At 37.7% G+C, this 13,632-nt stretch overlaps 1 protein-coding gene across 8 annotated transcripts in view; it reads right to left on the reverse strand.

Annotated features, from left to right (window-relative positions):
• The window catches only part of FAM13B (family with sequence similarity 13 member B), a 113,240-nt gene that overhangs the window by 42,931 nt on the left and 56,677 nt on the right, over window positions 1–13,632 (reverse strand). For all 8 annotated transcript variants that reach the window (XM_058279142.1, XM_058279155.1, XM_071210091.1 and 5 more), the window contains 3 exons: window positions 10,580–10,621; window positions 9,766–9,921; window positions 7,983–8,115 (listed from right to left, as the gene is read on the reverse strand). In XM_058279142.1, coding sequence (XP_058135125.1) covers window positions 7,983–8,115; window positions 9,766–9,921; window positions 10,580–10,621 — 331 coding nt within the window. The remainder of the gene's footprint in view (window positions 1–7,982; window positions 8,116–9,765; window positions 9,922–10,579; window positions 10,622–13,632) is intronic.

A 13,632-nucleotide genomic window follows, 5' to 3' on the forward strand; every position in this document is an offset into this window, starting at 1 on the left:
GACAAAAGTAGACTCATTATTATTCTATTATAGACTATTATTATTCTAGCAAATGGAAGAGTTTTTATCATTGATATAAAGGCAGTGGCCACCAGAGGTTCTGATGGGAGGAAAATGGAAGAATAGGTGGGGTAACATGGGGGCATTTTCAGGACATTGGAATAGTCCTGTGTGACACTATAATGACAGATACAGGCCATTATATATTTTATCATAACATACAAAATTGTGCAGGATAGAGTGTAAACTAAAATGTAAACTAAAGTCCATGGTTAGTACCAGCAATGCTTCAATATGTGTTCATCAATTTTAGCAAATGTACCACACTAATGAAGGTTGTTGTTGATATGGGAAAGTATGGGATGGAGAGCGGTAGGGCATATGGGAATGCACTATATTTTTTATGTAATATTTATGTAATCTAACGCTCCTTTAAAAATTAAAATTAAAAAAAAAAAAAAGAATTGTTCTGCATGATCTTGCAATAACAGATACAGGCCATTTTAAATTTCATCAAAACCTATAAAACATTGCAAAGGCAAACCATAATGTAAACCACTGGCCAGGGTTAGTAGCAATGCGTCAACGTTTGTTCCTCAATTGGTATATGGGAATCCTCTATATTTTCTATGTGATTTTCTGTAACCTGAAGTTTTCTTTGAAGAAAAAATGGAAAAAAAAAAAAAAATGAGACACCGGGGGAATATATGGAAGAAACTCACTGTACATTCAAGACAAAGGATCTTATAGTGATGACAGACACTATGTCTAAAAAATTTTTGTATTATTTTAAATTTTTAAATTTTTTCTTGTATTTCATTTGTTATTTTAAAATCTATTGTTGTTATTTCATTTTCTTATTAATTTGTTGGCTTCCTTTTTGGGAAGGTTTTGGATCACAAAAGGGTCACAACTGTGGTAGGGGAGGATCACTGGTGTGGGGTGTCAGTGATAGGGGGATGTGTGGGGAGGGGTGCACCTGGGGCATACCTCTAAGGCATATGAGTATGTTCAAGTGTTCAGGGGGCATTGTCTCGGTGGGTGAAGACCCACACAATAATTGGAAACTATTTAATTCCCATCCTGGGCAGTCCTGCTACATTCTCTAATAGAACAGCAAGAATTCCCCAAATACAATGGCAGTGCTTAGTGAAGGAAGACAGAACATTATGCCAGACCCTTGAGACTGGTGACTGTACTTATGAACCTTTACTTGTAAAACTGAAACTTAGCCAAGTATTATATATTGCCTAAAAGTTACCTCCTGAAAGTTTCTTCTTGCACCGAGGGATTATTACAAAGCACCAATTAGAAATGCATCCAGAAAAAAACCTCACCAAAAGGAGGAAATATTAAAAACAAATGAGTTTTTAAGGCTAAGAGATTTCAAAGTGAGTCTGGAGGACATCCCAGAGGTTACACTTATGCATTTCTCAACAGGATCTCACTAACTGCCACAGTAAACAGTGCTTTCAACAGTGGGGCTCCTGAGGGCTCTAGAGACATCTAGACACTATAAAGAGGGCAGACAAGTTCAGCAATTTGGCAACCATATGGGAGGTCCAAGGTTCAATGCCTGGGGCCTCCTGGTGAAGGCAGGCTGGCCCATATGGCAAGCTGGCCCACAAGGAGTGCTACCCTGAGCAGGAGTGCTGCCCTGCCAGCAACAAAAAGAGACACAGAGGAGACACAATAACAAACACAGCAGAACAGGGAGCTGAGGTGGCACAAGAGAATGACCTCTCTCCCACTCCAAAGGGTCCCAGGTTCGGTTCCTGGAACCACCTGGCGAGAATAAAAGCAGACACAGAAAAACACAGAGCAGGTGGACACAGAGAGCAGACAATGGGGGGGGGGGGGGAGGGGGAATAATAAATCTTTAAAAATAAAAAATAATAATAATTTTAAAGAAAGAAAAGAGTTAGACTCATTCATAGTTTCCCTACAGATGGCTCTTCTGCCCCTTTCATGTGAACCTATAATTAGCATTATACTTATTAAATATATGGATCAGAGATTTAAATCTTTGGTCCATTCTTCTGCCAGTTGAGCTCTAAATCTCAGCAGAATTGAACACCTACTCTCCAGTTTGTTGGACTCACCCAGAACAACTAACTAATAGATGATGATGGACAATGCCCATCCCAAGGAACAGAGCGTGCCCACAACTGCAAGCATTATAGTTCTATCCATTTGCCCCATGGGATCTAAGCCTCCTCTCAATTAGAAACAGAGAGGGCATCACCATCCCAAAACCCTCAAGACTAAGGAATGAACAATGGATTATAGTAAATTATTATTATTCTACTATAGACTTACTATTATTCTAGCAATGGAAGAGTTTTTATCATTGACATAAAGGAAGTGGCCACCAAAGTTCTGAGGGGAGAGAGAAAGAAGAATAGGTGTAATATAGGGGCATTTTTTCAGGACACTGGAATTGTCCTGTATGGCACTGCAATGACAGAAACAGGCAATTATACATTTCATCATAACCTATAAAATTTGCAGGGCAGAGTGTAAACTAGAATATAAACTATAGTCTACGGTTAGTAGCAATGCTTCAATACGTGTTCATCAATTGTAACAAATGTACCATACTAACAAAAGACGTTAATGTGGGAAAGTGTGGGAGGGAGAAGGGGTGGGGCATATGGAAATCCCCTATATTTTTTATGTAATATTTACGTACTCTAAAGCTTCTTTAAAAATAAAAAAAATTTTAATTAAGATAAAGGAATAAAACCAAAAAAGTTAGTTCTTCACACAGACCAACAAAATTGACAAACCTTTAGCCAGACTGACCAAAAAACAAAAACAAAAACAAAAAAAAAGAGACGATGCAAATAAAATCAGAAATGGGAGGGGGAATATTACCACTGATCCCGCAGAAATAAAAAAAAAACCATAAAAAGATGCTATGGGGACGCAGCTGTGGCTCAAGCAATTGAGCTCCCATTTACCATATGGAGGACCTGGGTTCAATCCCCGGGACTCCTGGTAAAAAAAAAAAAAAAGAATAAAGAAAAAAAGGAATCCCAGGGAAACTCACTTGGCTCAATGGATAGAGTATCCGCCTACCACATGGGAGGTCCAAGGCTCAAACCCCGGGCCTACGGACCTGTGTGGTGAACTGGCCCATGCACAGTGCTGATGCATGCAAGGAGTGCTGTGCCATGAAGGGGTGTCCCCACGTAGGGGAGCCCCATGCGCAAGAAGCACACCCCATAAGGAGAACTAGAAAGAACGGCTTGCCCAGGAGTGGCACTGCACACATGGAGAGCTGACGCAGCAAGATGAAACAACAAAAAGAGACACAGGTTCCAGGTGTCTCTTTGACAAAAAGGAGTCCCAGACCTGCACAGTGAGATGCCAGGCCCCTATGTGGTGTGAAGAGGTGCCAGGCCCCCGCGCAGTGAAGCAATGCACCAAAAAGACAATGACACAAGCAGATGGGGAAAAAAAAAGATACTATGAATAACTCCAGGCCAACAAACTAGACAACACAAATTCTTAGAATCACAAGAAGAACCTATACTGACCCTGCAATAAATACAAGACCTTCACAAACCAATCACAAGTAAAGAGATTGAAAGAGTCATCAAAAATCTCCCAAAACTGAAAATCTCTGGACCAAATGGCTTCACAGCTAAAGTCTGCCAATCATTCAAAGTAGATCTAATATCAATCTTGTTCAAACTCTTCCAAAAAAAGTAAAAAGAAATACTACCAAATTCATTCTATGAAGCCAACATCACCCTAATCCTGAAGCCAGAGAGATACCACAAAAAAATGAAAATTACACACCAATTTCTCTAATGAATATAGATGCAAAATTTCTCAACAAAATACTTGCTAACCAAATCCAAAAGCATATTAAAATATTTATACACCATGATCAAGTGGGTTTTATCCCTGTTATACAAGGGTAGTTCAACACAAGAAAATCAATTAGTATGATACACTACGTTAATAAACTAAAGAAGAAAAATCACATGATCACCTCAATTGACACATAAAAGGCATATGACAAACTACAGCATCCTTTCTTATCAAAAATACTCAAAGACTGAATAGAGGAAAACTTTTTCAACATGGTAAAGGGCATATATGAAAATCTCACAGCTAACATTGTACTCCACTGTGAAAGATTGAAAGTTTTCCCACTAACAAGACAAGGATATCCACTGTCATCATTATTATTCAATATTGTGCTAGAAGTTCTAGACAGAGTAATTAGGCCAGAAAGTTCAGCCTGCTCAGGAACGGCGCTGCACACATGGAGAGCTGACACAACAAGATGATGCAACCGAAAGAAACACAGATTCCTGCACCACTGATAAAGACAGAAGCGGTCACAGAAGAACACACAGCGAATGGACACAGAGAGCAGACAACTTGGGGGGGGGGGGTGAAGGGCAGAGAAATAAATAAATCTTTAATAAAAAAAAGAGAGAGATCACACAACTCAACAATAAAAAGACAAGCCTGGTGTCCACTCTTAGTATGCCTCTGAAACCCTGACTCCAGTTGTCCTTGTGAGCCCTGTTTTTGCTCAATATCCTTGCAAGCAATGAAGTCATGAGTCTGGCTTGCAATCTAGCATGCAAGTTGAATGGATTACAGTAGTTACCACTGGTGCTGTAACAGCTGCAATTGATTACTTAGCTTAAAAGAGTTTATGTTAAAGATCATTGCAGGGAAACAGATGTGGTTCAAATAACTGGGCTCCCATGCACCATACAGGAGGTCCAGGGTTCGATGCCCAGGGCCTTCTGACAAGGGCAAGTTGGCCTGTGCTGTGAGCTGGCCCACACAGGGTGCCAGCCCACGCAGGAATCCCACCCTGTGCGGGACTTTCATCCTGCTTGGGTATGCTGCCCAGCATGGGAAAGCTACCCTGTGCAGGACTGCCAGCTGACAAGGAGACCTGGCACAGCAAGATGACACAATAAGGGACACAGAGGACAGAAAATAAGAAGACACAGCAGAACAGGAAGTTGAGGTGGCACAAGAGAGCAATCGCCTCTCTCCCACTCTGGAAGGTCCCAGGATCGGTTCCCGGAGCTGCCTAATGAGAATACAAGCAGACACAGAACAACACACAGCAAATGGACACAGAGAGCAGACAACAGGGGAAATGGGGCAGGGGAGAAATAAATAAATCTTTAAAAAAAAAGATCATTGCAACAAACCATGGTGAATCTTAAAATCCAGAAAGATAATTCCATGGTAGTACATGCTTTTACTATGGAGGATTTGGAACTGTATAACACAGTGATTTCAGGGTAGATGATAATTGTGGTTAAAAGTACAAATATAAGGATGTTCCTCTTTTACAAGGTATTAAGAATATGGAGATACAAGGGAAAAACACAACTAATGTAATGTATAGACTATCGTTAACAGTATTGTAATATTTTTACAGCAATGGCAAAAAAGGTTCTATGTCAATTTTAAGGGTCAATAATAACAGGGAGGTAAAAGGGGACATGGGATTTTTCCTTTTGGAGTAATGAAGGTGTTCCGAATTGAAATGAACTGATGGCAGTCCACCTCTTTGAGAAAACTGGGAGAGCCAGTGAGTATACACTTTGGATGGATTGTACAAGGCAGGGGACTGTATAACAGTGAATGGATGGACTGTGGTTAACAGTACAAGTGTAAGAATGTTCTCTCATGAACGATAACAAATATACAATATTAATACATGGTGTTAATAATAAGATGGTTTGTGAGAAAAAATACGCCAAGTATAAGCTATGGACTATACATAGCAGTAATATTGTTACAATGTTCTTTCATCATTTATAACAAATGTGAGGAAACAATCTAAGGTGGTGTTGGTGGGGTGATGTATGGGAATCCTGTATGGTATGCATGATTGTTTTTTGAAATTTTGAAATAGGAAAGGAAGGGAAGGAGGGGAGGGTAAGGAAGAAGGGGGGGGGGGAAGGGAGGTGGGAAAGGGGAGGAAGGAAAGGAGAGGAAAGAAAAATAAAACCTGGAAGAGAAAGGAAACAGTGCTCCCATGTGCATTACCATGTGACAGAAAAGCCAAGGAACACCAAAGATTGCCAGCCCGTCAGAGATACTGACCCCAGGAGGATGCTAGCCTTCTTGCCTCTGAAACTGTGAGCCAATTAATTCCTATGGTTAAGTAAAAAATATTAAAAAATTTTAAAAATAGGGAAAACTGTGCATAAGGGCAGGGGTATATGGGACCACCACATTTTCTGCATGATTTTTCTACAAACCTACAACTCTTTATTTTAAAAATATGTATTTAAAAACAAAACAAAACAAAACACCTCAGGGGAGTGAGATAGCCTGAAAGCCAAGAAAAGAAAATGTATCAAAGTAGTGGGAGTGATTAACTGAAATCAAATTCTGCAAATTCAAGCAAAATTTCCAAAAGACATCATTGTGACTTGCAACAGCAGTTTCAATGGAATGGTGGAGGCAAAAGGCTTCCTGGCTTAGGTACGAGAGAATAGGAGAAGAGGAATTAAAGAAAACAGAAAGACAATGCTTTTTTTAGGAGGTACTAGGGATTGAAGCCGGGACCTTGTACACGGGAAGCAGGAGCTCAACCACTGAGTTACAACCACTCCCCAGAAAGACAATTCTTTTGAGTATTTTTATTATAAAGGGAAGCAGAGAAATGGGAATGTAGCTAAAGTAGGATGAATGGTTAAGAGACGGCTTTTTATTGGAGTGGGAAAAGTGGCCATGGTGGCTGATGGGTATGGGGAATGGCAGGAAGAGATGAGATGTGGAGGCGTTTTTGGGACTTGGAGTTGCCCTGGATGGTGCTTCAGGGGCAATCACTGGACATTGTAAATCCTCCCAGGGCCCACTGGATGGAACGTGGGAGAGTATGGACTATGATGTGGACCACTGACCATGAGGTACAGAGATGCCCAGAGATGTACTTACCAAATGCAATGGATTGTCATGATGATGGGAGTGTTGCTGGGGGGGGAGTAGTGGGGTGGGGGTGGTGGGGTTGAATGGGATCTCATATTTTTTGAATGTAATATTTTCACAAAATGAATAAAATTTAAAAAATAAATAAAATCTTAAAAAAAAAAGACGACTTTTTCCTAAACGTAGGAGAAATAACAGTACATTTTTATGCTGATGGGAATGATCCAGTAAACAAACTGATAATCCAGTAAAGACAAAGGGAACAACTATAGAAGCAATAACCTTAAACAGGTAAAAAAGAGATTAAATCTAATATACCCAAATAAGAGTCCAGAGAAACAACAGCAGTATTAATGTTATCATCCTAACTTTCTACAGAATGTTTTACACTGTACAAAACATTTTTCAAATGTTTAGCTCTATTGATCTTTACAATAATCCTCTGTAGGAATGTATTACCTTGTTTATTTATAGTAAAACAAAGAGCAGCCATAGAAGTTAGGTAATTTGGCCAAAGTTACACTGCTTTATTAAGAGGCAAAGTCAGAATACAAACCTCCATTTTTTGACTCTAAAATTCCTTATCATACCTATTTCAGTTTATGATTTAGAATGGAGAAATACTGAAGAAAACCTCCTTATCCATTTATTAATTTATTAAGTGTTGCCAAAATTAAAACTTTGAAATACATCTTAGAAAGATCATTATTTTTTAAATGTTACCAATAACAATGTGACAGTGAAAATAGTTATTTTTAAAACAATGTTCCTGAGTTTTCTCTAATTATGGAAAGAATACATGTTCTTCAGTAAAAATTTGGGAAAGGAAAGTTTTTAGAAAGAATAAATCTCACCTATAATAACACCAATCACTTCAGCTGATATTATAGTTTGTTTCCTTCCAGAAAAATCTTATTTTAAAATAAGGTGTTTTATACCTGCTTCTTTACCCAAAGATACTGAACTATGGCTTCTGGTATTAGAAGAACACATGAAGCAATCAGAGTGGTATGTTTATCACAGAGATTTTTTTTGGTCTTTGATTTTCTTACCTGGTTATTTTCTTCATCCTCAAATACAAAATCTTGGTGTATACCTTCTTTGTCTAAATTAGTGCTAGCCACAGGCTCTGAACAGTCTCTGTTATTCTCACTGGCATTAATAACAACATCAGCAATATCAACCCTAGTAATGAAGATTAAAAAATCATATCAGGCCAAATGCTGAATATTAATACCTTAAAAATAAAAAAATATCAATAATGATGAAACTTTTACTTGTTAAAGAAAATGTCTCCTTTTCATAAAAATCCACACTTGCTTTGCCTTGATAAGCTACATTACTAAGTTTTCTAATTTCCCCCCTCTTCTTGGAGTATTGTGAGGGCCCTTGTTTGTTAACACTTTTGAAATTTTTCAAAAGCAAAAAAAATGGCTTTGAAAATGTTTTATGTGCCAAAATAATGATTTCCCTTACAAATACAGTCCTAACCATGACTTGTTTATTCTGATCAAAATACAAATCCAGTATTAAATATCATAGTGTCCAATAGCTTATCAAGTACAAGAATTGCTTTCTATTGAGGATTTTCCATCTTAAATTATTTGGAGTATGCAAAACACTGCAGTTTTTGTTGACAAAGATGATAGCACCATCAGTTATTTCCCTATTGGTGAGAATAAGAATATTGTCCGAGTATGGGTATAGGTTTTTCAGGATCCCTAGTTAGGCTAAGGCCAAGATGACAAACTACCAAGAAATGTTTCTATTAAACACTTTGCAACATTTTCTCACTATTTCCCACTTTTAGACACTGGGTTTTTTTCTTTGTTGCTTCATATTCAGCCCAAATACTTCCTATAGATTCTGCTGTTAGTAACAATCATGCCTTCAAAGCAGATAAACCAGGGCCTTCATAGGCTGGTGATACCATACATGTAGGCTATGGTTATCTACAAGGCACTTCTGTGGTTGTGCAATATGGCATTCCTAAATTCAACACTGGTAAATTAAACATTGATAATAATTTTGTTTCATTTAATATTTAACAGCTACTCTAGTGGAAAGAATGTATTTAGCCTTTTTAAATAATCTTTTTTTTAAAAAAAGCATTCTACCCTTTTTTTTTTTAACTTTCCTACAAGTCCTTCAAATATAGGTATATCTTTCTCATCTGTCATCAAAATGAAACTATAAAACCACTGCACATGGTCTGAAAGGAGGTACACATACATCCTAAAATGCAAGGTTGAGGTAACAAGAAAAGAGGTGGGGCTTTCCTTCATTTAAAGATAATAGGAGAGATGAAGAGGAGAACTAACATTAAATATCACAGGTGCATATAACTTAAAACAAATTCAATGATTAACAGCTGGCCTAAAGGGGGGGGGGTGAGGGTGTTGACGAAAAGTGATCTCATGCTCTCCAGTGGTGCCAATCTGCTGCTCCTGCAGCTATCTGTTTAGAGCGCTGTGAGCCTCTTGCAGTATAACTATCTCTTGAACTGAATATGAGTCTAAATTTTTCAAGTTAAGTTTCATATAACATAGTACCCAAAGGTAAGATCATTATTCCACCTGGTGTTCAAGGAGGAAAACCTGCCTCTGTTACACTTAATAAAAGATTCCAAACATACTACCTTAATATAAGATTTATGAGATTTTCAATGTTAATTAAATATATACCATTCGCATTCACTTATATACAGTCACTTTTCAAAATAATTTTCAGAAACCCCCAAGTAAGATGAGACTCCCATTTTTTAAGTAAATATACAGTTTAAAAATAAATAAATAACAAAATATATAACAGTAAAATGTTTTAAAAGTTTCTTACTGGTTATTAGATCCTTCCCCATCGCAATTAATACTTCCTGTTTCATTATTACACACCAGACTTTGCTGTTGTAAATTCTTAAGATCATGGTCTATACTGCTCTGCAGATCAAAAAGGTGCTGTTCCACAGCTGCTCTAATTGTTCTTTCTAAAATGCTACAAAATAGAACACATTTTAGTGAGAAGCAGTCACTCTACCTGTATATTTGGCCAGATAGAAAGAAATTTAAAAACCTGTGACCAGTAAACTAAATGACTATGGGCAAACCAAAGTACAAAAAGAAATTCATAAATGGAATACATGAAATTGGCTTAAATTTTAAAATGAAAATTTCCAAAATAGATGATCCTATACAAATCAACCATAATACCACTGTTGTTGCTGGGGAAGCGGAATAACAGCAATCCCAATAATTCGTTTCTCACTATTGTTTAGAAAAACATTTTAAGACTTTTCAAGACTACATGTGAAGAGCAAAATAATTTACCACCACTCAGCTAAATAAAAGCAACTATAATATAAGGCATTGTCCATATTTTTATGTGAAGTGTATTTTTTTTTAAAGTTAAAGATAACTCTATTGACATTTTTCAATTATCTCAGAGGACCAAAACACCTGAAGAAAGCTTATCTTTATTTCATATATTAGTGCAATGGGTTCCTTCTTCAGTTATTACTATCACAGTACATAAAACACTAGCTAGTTTTACTGCCATATATACAATCTTTCCTCTAAAGTAAGCATAAAGAATAAATGGTTTTAGTAATATTTTAAATTTTTAAAAAATTGTCTTCTTTAAGTGTACTACTTACTCTGCAGAGGCTGGTAAGATGCTGATAGGAGATATGTGGGCACTGTAATTAAAGAAAGAAATTAGCTATAAAACTTTTTAATATTAAATAGCTACAAATGCTGAAAACTCCCACGCATTTGTAGTACCTTGACATAACTAAGAGCATGCACCGAGTATTCATGTTTTCAGTTACATATTTCCTGAACCTGGTTGGTTGGTAGTTGATTCAAAGATTAACAATAGAAAATAAATTTGATATAGATTGTCACAAACAAGACTCCAAGGAAGGTTAAGATTTACTGAATACTTATGTATGAGGAGTTTGATATGCATTTCTCACCTTGAATAGTTCTCAGTATCCTAGTAGTCAAAATTATTTCTCCCTTTCCACGAAACTGAAGCTCAGGGATGTTAATTAGCTTGCTCAAATATATATAGCTTGGGAAGCGGATTTGGCCCAATAGATAGGGTGGCTGCCTACCACGTGGGAGGTCCAAGGTTCAAACCTAGAGCCTCCTGACCCATGTGATGAGCTTGCCCACACATGGTGCTGATGCATGCAAGGAGTGCTGTGTCACACAGGGGTGTTCCCCATATAAGGAAGCCCCATGCACAAGGAATGCACCCCGTAAGGAGAGCCGCCCCGCGTGAAAAAAGCGCAGCCTGCCCAGGAATGGCGCTGCACACATGGAGTGCTGACACAGCAAGATGACGCAGCAAAAAGAGACAAAGATTCTGGGTGCCACTGACAAGAATACAAGCAGACACAGAAGAACACAAAGCAAATGGACACAGAGAGCAGACAACTCGGGGGGGAAGGAAAGGGGAGAGAAATAAATAAATAATAAAAATTAAAAATTAAAAAAAAAATGCACACAGCTTCAAGGAACAGAGACTAACTCAGACTGTGGGACATTATGTTGCATGAAGCAAGACAGACACAAAAGGACAAATACTGTATGACTGCGCTACTATGAATCAAATATATTGTGAAACACATCATATAATTCCATTTGCATAAAATGTAAAAAAACACATTAGAGAAATAAAATAGATTCAAGTGAAAAAATAAGTGATATAGAAGACATAACATCTGATACTGAAGAGAGAAAAGAACAGAGAGAAAAGAATTGAAAAAACTGAGCAGCGACTCAAGGAGTTGAATGATATAACACAAAATGCAACAACATACATCATGGCAGTTCCAGAAGGAGAAGAGAAGAGAAATGTGGCAAAGAGAGTTATTTGAGGAAATGAAAGCTGAAAATTTCCCAACTCTCACAAAAGAATTCACATGTCCAAGAAACAAGGCATACCCCAATGAGAATAAATCCAAAGAGACCTACTCCAAGAACCTACTATTGATAATGTCAAGCATCAAAGATAAAGAGGGGAAGTGGATGTGGCTCAACTTATAGAGCGTGCACCTACCATATGGAGGTCCAGGGTTCAGTAATCCAGGGCCTCCTGGCCCGTGTGGTGAGTTGGCCAAAGCGCAGTGCTGCCACACACAAGGAGTGCCAGGCCACACAGGAGATCCCCCCACATAGGGGTGCCCCACATGCAAGGAGCACACCCTGCAAGGAGAGCTGCCCCGCATGAAAAAAAAGTGCATCCCACGCAGGAGTGGTGCCGCACACATGGAAAGCTGATGCAGCAAGGTGATGCAACAAAAAAGACATGGATTTCCGGTGCAGCCAAGAATGCAAGCGGACACAGAAGAACACACAGCAAATGGACACAGAGAACAGACAACAGGGGAAAGGGAGAGATATAAGGGGAGAGAAATAAATAAAAAATAAATCTTAAAAAAAAAAAAAGAGTTTAAATGGAAAGGATAAGGTCATTATATTACTATGAAAAGGAAAGCTAAAATGTAACATAGAACTGTATAGCACAGTAAAACGAAAAGTGATACATGAATACGTGAAATTGCCTATTAACACTGTTCTTCTTTGAAACTGAATAAATGTATGTTAACACCACAAGATGTTAATAAAAAAAAAATGAAAAAGCATACTGCAAAGCTACAGTGGTCAAAACAGCATGATACTGGCGTAAAAGCCAGATATAGTGATCAATGGAATCGAGAGTTCAGAAGTAGGTCCTAAAATATCTATGGTCAATTGATTTTGATAAGGCTACCAAGCCCATTCAACAGGGACAGAACTATCTCTTCAACAAATGGTGCTGGGAGAACTGGATATCCATAGCCAAAAGAAAGAAAGAGGACTCCTATCTCACATGTTATACAAAAAATTAACTACAAATGGATCAAAGACATAATGATAAGAACCAGGACTATAAGACTCCAAGAAGAAAATGTAGGGGAAACATCTTCAAGATGTTGTGATAGGTTAACACCTAAAGCACAAGCAACAAAAGAAAACAGTAAATGGGACATGCTCAACTGAATACTTTTGTGCTTCAAAGGACTTTATCAAGAAGATCAAAAGACAGCCTATTCATTGGGAGAAAAATATTTGGAAACCACATATCTGATGAGTTTAATATCCAGAATATATAAAGAAATCCTACAACTCAACAATAAAAAATAACCCAATTTTAAAAATTGGCAAAAGACCTGAATAGAATTTTTTCAAAGAGTAAATACGAATGGCTAAAAAGCACATGAAAAGTTGCTCAACATCACTAGCTATTAGGGAAATGCAAATCAAAACTATAGTGTGATATCATTTCACACCTACTAAAATGGTCACTATTAAACAAACAGCTAGAAATGCTGGAGAAGATGTGAAGATACAGGAAAACTTATTCACTAATGGTGGGATTGTAAAATGGTACAGCCACTATGGAAATCAGTTTGGCAGTTCCTCAGGTAGACAAGTATAGACATGCCATATCATCTGGCAATCCAACTACTACGTATATATTCAGAAGAACTGAGAGCAGGGACGTGAACAGACATTTGCACACTGATGTTCATAGCAGCATTAGACACAATTGCCAGAAGATGGAAGCAACCCAAGTGTCCATCAACAGATGAACTGATTAGAAAAATATGGCATTTACGTATGATGGAATATTATTCAGCTGTAAGAAGGAATAAAG

Source organism: Dasypus novemcinctus, chromosome 2 (assembly GCF_030445035.2).
Source record: "Dasypus novemcinctus isolate mDasNov1 chromosome 2, mDasNov1.1.hap2, whole genome shotgun sequence".
Classification (NCBI taxonomy): Eukaryota; Metazoa; Chordata; class Mammalia; order Cingulata; family Dasypodidae; genus Dasypus; species Dasypus novemcinctus.